The 8,810-nt window shown below is 35.3% G+C and overlaps 1 protein-coding gene across 1 annotated transcript in view; it reads left to right on the forward strand.

Moving 5' to 3' along the window:
* NRDC (nardilysin convertase) overlaps positions 1–8,810 on the forward strand; it is a 76,513-nt gene that overhangs the window by 23,072 nt on the left and 44,631 nt on the right. The window contains exon 7 of the mRNA XM_045291758.1: positions 1,338–1,350. Within this exon, the coding sequence (XP_045147693.1) occupies positions 1,338–1,350 (13 nt within the window). The remainder of the gene's footprint in view (positions 1–1,337; positions 1,351–8,810) is intronic.

The following is an 8,810-nucleotide window of genomic DNA, read 5'->3' on the forward strand; positions in this document are numbered from 1 at the left end:
ACACCCGCTTGTGCACCCATTGTCTTCAGTGACTTCAGGTGTTATATCTTTTGGTAGCCAGGCATCATCCGCTTTCTTCACCACATTTTCTTGTGCACCCATTGTCTTCAGCGATAATGTCAGGTAGGTGAGCATCTCAGACTATGGCTTTTCTTTTTAAGGAATACTCAATACATAGAGGAAAGAGCAACTATTAAATATACTTTTGTCCTAGTTTTACTTAATTATATGATAAATCATTGAGTTTTGTGAAAATGTATTCTCTGTGGACTCACTTTTGGAGTTATTTCTTTCCTAACTTAGTAGAAAATGTGGAAAACAGAAGCAAAATAGTAAGATTACTACTAATTTTATAATCAAGAGATAACCTTGGTTACTGTTTTGCTATATCAAAGGAAAACAACAAAAACAAAACACCCTTCTCTCAAGTAGATTCTGACTCGTAGCACCCCATGGGATAGAATAGAATTGCCCCATAGAGGTTTCTAGGAAGCAGAGCCACGTCTGTCTCCCATAGAACCTCTGGTGGGCTCCAGCCACTGATCACTGGCACTTCATTTTGTAATACTCAAAACAAAACAAAATGCATTGCCTTCAATTTGATTTTGACTCCTGCAGCCCTGTAGAACAGATAACTGTCCCACAGAATTTCTAAGATGGGAGATATTTAGAGAAGCAGATTCTCCTTCAGAGTGTTCTTGGTTCCAGTTACTGAACATTTGGTTAGCAGCTGAGTACATTAACCACTGTGCCACCCTGGTTTTTGGGGTATGTAGCCACCTATATCTTTTTAATGTAATCATGGTATTTTTAGTATATTTTGGAGCCAGTGTTTTTCGCAAGGTACCAGAGCTTCAAATTGTTCATGGAAAAATTCCTATATCTTTTAATTTAATTTTTCCACAAGTTTTTGAAGCTTCCTCATAGAGCATTTTCTCATATCATTATTTAACTATTAAAAACTTAAAAATTACTATTAAAATATTTTAAATTATTGTATCTATATTATATGAGGTGCCCTGGTGGTGTAGAGGTTACGAGTTGGGCTTTAATCTGCAAGGTTGGCAGTTTGAAACTACCATCTGCTGCTTGAGAGAATGACAGAGTTTTCTACTCAGAAACCCACAGGGGGATCACTATGAGTTGGCATTGACTTGATGGTAGTAAGTGTGGAATGAATTACTACAGACGTATCACAAGTTTTGAGACCATAGTGTAAAGGAATAACTTTATACTGCATTTTATATGATTGTAAAATTGGAATATAAAACATGGATTCTTGAGTTTGACCATCATAATGTAAGTTTCTTAAGCACAGGAATTTTGTCTCTCTCTAGCATTGAGAATTTGGTAGGTACGCAAATTAATATAATTTCTTTGTAGCAAAATTTATCTTAAAATCAAAAGATAAAATCACCAAAACACTTTTCAAGGCATAGCAAAAATCTAATTTCTTACAGAAATCAATTGCCTCTTCCTTTAAAAGATGATTAATTAATTTTACTCTGAGAAATCTTTTGGATGAGTTCCCATAAATTGAAAGGGTATGCCATTATGCTTTTTTTTTTTTTTTAGGGATTATAGTATATTGTATTTTTTCCTATAGCATTACAGAACAGCAATCAGTTTAATATCTTTTAGCCACTGAGAATTATAGCCTAGTTGGCACATAAGATTATTTTTGTCACATACTATTCTGAAATCTTTTATTTTTACTTTAAGAAAAAACATTCAAGATGGATCCATTTTCTATTAAGTTAATATGTACAACAAACTTTAAATTCATATATTAAATAAATAAGATAACTAAAATTAACTGTATGTTCTTGACTATAACATAAATGAGAATCCATAAAAATGAATAATAAGGACATAGAGAAGTGAAAATTTTGAATTCACATGTGCTATGAGAAATTTGTTGTAATTTCCTTACATGGGGAACTAACATTAAATAAACTTTAAAGTATTCCCATATAAAATTTGTAAGAAATATATACTCACAGTCAAGAAAATAACACATCATTTCTTATCTTGAATTGATTGATTTTGTGTTTGTAAAAATTTTTCTTTTGCTACTTTGGAAGCTACAATTATCATTTCTAGAATTTTATTAGAAAAACTGATCATTTCCTTGTTAATCCCCTCAAGTAAGATTCAGACTCAAGTTCTGGCTCTGCAAATTGTTGTTTCATCTGACTCTAATATCAAGACTTCTTTTTGAAATGTCTTTTTCTTTTTTAATGAGTTTTATATTATTAAAAAATAGATTATTCTAATATTGCTTACACTTTTTAAAATTAAAGATCATTTTATTGGGACTGTTCCAGCTCTTATTATAATCCATACAGCAATTGTATCAGGCATATTTGTACATAATATTGCCATTATTCTTTTCTAGACATTTACTTTCTATTGAGCCCTTCGTATCATCTCCTCCTTTTTCCCTCCCCCCTGGACATTTCTTTTAATGGAATAAATTTTCATGTGTTTTTGAACCACCATATTCCCACTTTTTATGCTAAAACATCACAGAACCTCATTAAAATTGGCACACCTGTACTGATAACATTATTTATAAGAAACAACATGGCAGTTTTTCTTCATCAGTTATTCTATGAGTGTCTGTGTTAAACCAACTATTTTATAGCTTTGTGGATTGTATGCTTATGGATATATTTGATGCTAGTTTATGCAATTAAACTTTTTAATTTCAAAACACCAAACAAGTACAGAGACAAAACCAGTGAAAGCAATGAACATGAAGCTTCACATTATCTTTCCTATAAATTTAGAAAATCAGGAATGCTAAGAAGGGAGAAATTAGCTATATAACTCTATAAAGATCATGGCGTGTGTGCTTTCATTTTGTAGTTCTTACTGCCTCTTGTGTAGGTATCTTTCAGTGGTTCCCACTAACAATAACTGTGTGCCAGAGTAGAACTTCCCCAGAGTTTTGTTGGTTATAATCTTACTTTTCCCGTGGAACCACTGAGTGAGTTTGAACTGCCACTTTGTCAGTTAGCTTAACTATTATACCACTGGTCTTTATGTGTGTGAACTAATTTTAAACAGTAGCCACGTTGAATTCTTAAAACATTAAAGGAAACATTTAAGGAACATTTAGGGCTATATCCAAATATAAAAAGGCAAAATGCCTCCTCCAAAAGCCTAACATATGATCGGAATAGGAAAAGAACATGATATGCAGTTCATCGAAAATAGCTACTTAAACTAATGAAATACAGAGTACAGTGCATTACTGTTTTTCAACTCTCAGGTGCAAATAGTTTGATTATTATTAAATGTGTTAGGAAAGGTGTGAAGAAGGTGGCAATCTTATACTTTAGGGGGGTATGTAAATTGATGTAAAGATTTATGCCTCTGAATTTCTGAGACCCTCACTGTTTACTGGAGTAGAAAGTCCCGTCTTTCTTCTCAGGAGCAGCTGGTGGTTTTGAACTGCAGACCTTGTGGTTAGTAGCCCAACTTGTAACCACTAAATCACCAGGTCGCCTTTTTTTATAAATAAATATATTTTAAAGGATAAAGTGAGCACCATTAATGTGAATACTTGTTGGTATTAGAAAAGCAGGAAGCCTTTAAAAATCTCTTTGTAAGTAAGTTTAGAAACTAAATCTATCTGAACAAAAACAGGAGGATTTTATGTGTATAATTTCTTTTGAAAAAAGAATGGTGCTTTCTTTGGAAGCATGACCATGTCAGTTCTCTGATACTAAATCACTGGCAAAATAGCATCTGTTTTCTAAGCTGTTCTAATGCCAGAGTGCAGAAATGACACAACTCAGGGACAGAGCTCAGCATTAGACAAATTAAAATTTTAATTAAATAAAAATTTTGAATTTTGATGTACTGAAAGCTGCTATAACATCAGGACAAACTAGAAATTGAGATAATACACGGAGCACTATGGAAAACAGAGGTCTGCCAATTCAGGGAGAGAAAATAGAAAAATTGCCAAGGATATGAAAAGACATTTCAGAGGAAAGAAATACAAATGATGATTTTTTGGGGGAAAATAATCATAATTAAATGAAAATGAAAAATTCGTTACATTTGTCGATTTGCCAAAGTTAAACTTTTTCATGAAGAAGTTTGATGAAAAAAAATGTGTGTGTGTTTTGTTTTTCTTTTTGGTCACATACAGCTCAGATTGTCATTCTCTTGAAATAGCAATACCTCAATTACTCCCTGACAAAATTTTATTTCTTAGTATATGTTTTCTCTTTGCGTTTTCTCTGATGACATGAACACCACATACATTGAATTGTTTTTGAGATCATGAACAATAATATAGAATGTCTGAAAGATCAGTCTTACTTTCTGTTGATTGCTTACCCTAGAAATCATTGGAAAAAGATGGTCTGCATGTGCCTGTTAGATGTCAATAGCTGCCTTGTGGATGCTTATTTGATCCTCATGTGACTTGAGTTTCGAGAATTAAATAAAAAGTTACTACATTATTTATTCATGATTTTTCATTTAATCACTATAATCATCACTGGGATAAAAGCCAAATCTGAATGACTACCTAGCAGCTTCAAAACCAAATTCACTGCCATTTATTCAGTTCCAATTCATAGCAACCCTTTAGGACAGAGTAGAACTGCTTTTTGTGGATTTCCAAGGCTGTAAATCATTATGGAAGCAACCTTCTGTGTAATAACTGTTGAGTTCGAACTGCTGACCTTGTTGTTAGCAGCCTAATGAGTCACTCATCAAACTGCTGACCTTGTTAGCAGCCTAATGAGTCACTCACTAGGTCACTGTGTATCATCAGTACTCCATTTACCTTGCAGCTAGTTACTTCATATCAAGCAGAAGGTAAACATTGTTGATAGTTTGCTGTCTAGTCGATATCTGATTCATGGCAGACGTAATGTGTGCACAGCAAAAGTACTCCATAGAGTTTTCAAGGCTGTCACTTTTAAGACAAAGCTCAGCAGGTCTGTCTTCTGAGGCATTTTGGGGTGGTTTTGGACTGTCAGCATTCTGGCTAATAGTTGAGTGCTGCTCATTTGTGTCACTTAGGGACATCTCTTTGAGAGTACCTCATATGCTAGTATATTAGTTCACTTGGGTGCCCTGTCTAGCCATTGCAATGGATATTAGAACCTAGAGGTAAATTATAAAACATTGAGTCAGCACAATTATAATGAAATGTACAAAGACCTAGAGTTAGAAAATCAAAAAGGAAGAACAGGCTTAGCATATCTTACACTGAAAGCACTAAAGAAAAAATCCAAGCCTGGTGTTGCAATATTAAAAAATGCAGAAAGCATGAAAAGGAAATGGAAGGAATACACAGCCACTGTACCTAAATGAACTAGGTGACATCCAGCTATTTCAAGAGGTATCATATAAGCAAGAATCAATGTTATTGAAGGAAGAAGCCCAAGCTGCACAAAGCATTCATCAAGAACAAGGCTACCAACTGAAATGATTCAACAAGCTGATGAAGCACTGCAAGCACTCACTGGTTTATGCCAAGCAATTTGGAAGACAGCTACCTGGCTGACTGGAAGAGATCCGTTATTTTTACCCATTCCAAAGAAAGGTGACCCAGTTGAATGTGTGAATTATAGAATAGTATCATCGGTGCATATGCAAGTAAAATTTTAAAATATTGCTGACATTAGATGGATCTTGGCTGAAAGCAGAGAATACCAGAAAGATGCTAATATGTGTTTCATTGATTATGCAAAGTCAGTTGACTGTGTGAATCACAACGAACTATAGATAACTTTGAGAAAAATGGGCATTTCATTGTGCTTATGTGTAATCTGTACGTGCATCGAAAGTCAGTTGTGTGAACAGAACAAGGGAATACTGCATAGTTTAAAATCAGGAAAGGAAATACGTGCATCAGGGTTATATTCTCTCACCACACTTATTGAAAATGTATGTTGAGCAGATCATCAGAGAGGCTTCATTATACTAAGAAGAATATGGCATCATGATGGGAGGAAGGCTTATTATTAACGATCTGCAATATGCAGATAACACAATCATACTTGCTGAAAATGACAAGGACTTGAAGCATCTGCTAATGAAGATCAAGGATTGTTGTCTTCAGTATGGATTACAATTCAATATAAATAAAACCAAAGTCCTCACAACTGGATCAATAGTTAACATTATGATAAACTGAGAAAAGATTAAAGTCAGGAATTTAATTTTGCTTGGATTCACAATCAGTGCTCATGGAAGCAGCAGTTGAGATCAAGTGATGCATTACATTGGGTACATCTGCACAAGACTGCTTGAAAAGCAAGGTTACTTTGAGGACTAAGATACACCTGACTCAAGCCATGGTAATTTCCATTGCCTCAGAAGTATGTGAAAGTTGGACAGTGAAGAAGGAAGACTGAAGAAAATTGATGCATTATCATGCTGCTAAACAATATTGAAAGTACCATGGATTGCAGAAAGAACAAACATCTGCCCTGGAAGTACAGCCAAGGGTATTCCTTATAGGCAAGGATGGTGAGACTTTGTCTCACATACTTTGGACATGTTATCAGGAAAGACCAGTCCCTGGGGAAGGCCATCATACTTGGTAAAATGGAAGGGCAACAAAAAAGAGAAAGACCCGTGATGAGATGGATAGATGTATTGATACAGTGTGTAACCGTGCCCTCAAACATAAGAACAATTGTGAGGTTAGCGCATGACTGGGCAGTGTGTCTTTATGTGGTATATAAGTTCACTATGAGTTGGAACCTACTTGATGACAACAACATTTCTATAAATGAGTAATTTGATTGTGATATGATGCATCTCGAGCTATGTAAATAAATTTATAATAACATTGCTCAGAAAATATAGCTGTAGCCATAAATTTAAAGACTAATAGCTCTAACATTTTGATAGCTTAAATGTTTATTTAGTTACATTAAAAAGCTTTTGACTTCAGTATAAAATATTGATACATACATGGTATATAAACAGTATGTAACATTAAAACTGCATGGGGGGTGGGATTAGGAAAAGGTGTCTGGACAGGCTCCTTAAGAAGCTCTTTTATTCCCACCTGGATTGGACTGATCCTGTTGCTATTGAGGCATTTTCTCTTTATTTTTCAGCTCTTCAATGCTTTATTTGGAGATCTTTATATAATCCATTCAGGAAGCCTTTAAGTCTGACTTGGCTTTCTACACAGTGTAGGATTTTAATTTGGTTGTTAGTTTATTTGTTTGGGTTTCTTTCTTTCATTTCTTTCTACTCAGCAACATGAATGTGGATGGAGCTTCTCCCCAAAACCTTCCCAAAGCTTCTGATTCTAGAGAACCCACCAAAACTATGATTTTGAGGGCTGAAGAAAATTATACAACCTTGCAGATGTCATCTGCTGAGGCACCCTACTCAGAGACTGCCATCTCTCCTCTTCCTTCCTCCATGGGCCTGCTTCTTCAGGATAGCCCTGATCCTTCAACCAGTCCCACAATACAACTGAAGAGAAAAGCCCAGTGAATAAGGAAAGTAAGGGCAAGAAACAGAAGGTCTGAACTATGTTCTCTTATACCCAACTGCATACTCAAAGGCCAATTTCAGAAACAGATATTCTTCAGCCTCTGGCAGATGCAAGAACTTTCCAAAGTCCTGAATCTTAGCTACAAACTATTTAAATCCTGAGAATGAAATGTAAAAGGTGGCAGAAAACGACCAGCTGGTCAAAGAATAACCATGATGTGACTCAGAAGGTCTCTTCACCTACAGAATACCTGTAGAATACAGAATACTACAGAATCTCTGTACTTCCTACAACCAAGGATGCTTGCTTTCTGGAAATCTTCTAATGTGGAGCAATCAGCTGGAATAGCTAGAGTTGGACTAGATAGGCTTGGAACAACCAGACCTAGAATAACAGCCAGGTGTGGAATAGCCAGAAGTGGTGCACTCAAGCCTGGGATAACCAGTGCTGGAGTGTGGCCTGAAACTGTAGAAAGGAATTCCTGCTGCTCCAGTTCCTGTCACCTGGAAGCTGTAAAAACTTTAGATTTCTTTTGTAATTGAACCCATAATCATACAATCTGAAGATGTGTGAAGATAGACATATAGCCTCATGTCAATCTGGGCAGTGACTGCATTACTTCCTTTTTTATAGGACTTCTCTCATAATTCTGCCCTGATAGCCTGGTTTTCCTTGTTTCTATTGTATGAACTGATGGGTGGGGATTGTGGGTACAATTTAACCAAAGATTCAATCATAGTCTCCTGACAGTTTACCTCAGTTGCTCTGGACAGCAAGATAAAGCATGTCCCTGCCTATAAATAACTATATATACTACTACCTTAAATATCTTTAGGATCTAGTGTCAAGACTAGGAACTAAAGTACAAAGATGTGTGGTGAAGGATCATTTGGGGTGGAAGAAGGTTAAGCCATAGGAGCTTCATTGATTTCCTCTACCTTCTGCTCAATTTTAACAATAAACCCTAGCTTTATAGTTGTTTCTTATTTGTATTTTACTATCATGTGTTTTGCTGCATTAAGATAATTACAGTAATAATATGACTGGCTGACCTCCAAATATTGATACAAACAAAAGAATATTCATGTTACCTTAAAAACAAAACAACTAATTGTCATTGAGTTGGTTCCTACTTACAGCGACCCATACGATGGAGTAGAAACCTGTGGTTTCTGAGGTTATAATCTTCACACAAGCAGTCGCCCTCATAGTGACTGGTGGCTTCAAAATGTTGACATTATGTTAGCAGGCAGGCAGCTAGATGCTTTAACCACTTAATCACCAGATATTTTGACTTTACGTAGGCTTTTTTTTTTTT

Source organism: Echinops telfairi, unplaced genomic scaffold (assembly GCF_000313985.2).
Source record: "Echinops telfairi isolate 266 unplaced genomic scaffold, ASM31398v2 ScPeMD7_443;HRSCAF=831, whole genome shotgun sequence".
In the NCBI taxonomy this organism is placed as follows: Eukaryota; Metazoa; Chordata; class Mammalia; order Afrosoricida; family Tenrecidae; genus Echinops; species Echinops telfairi.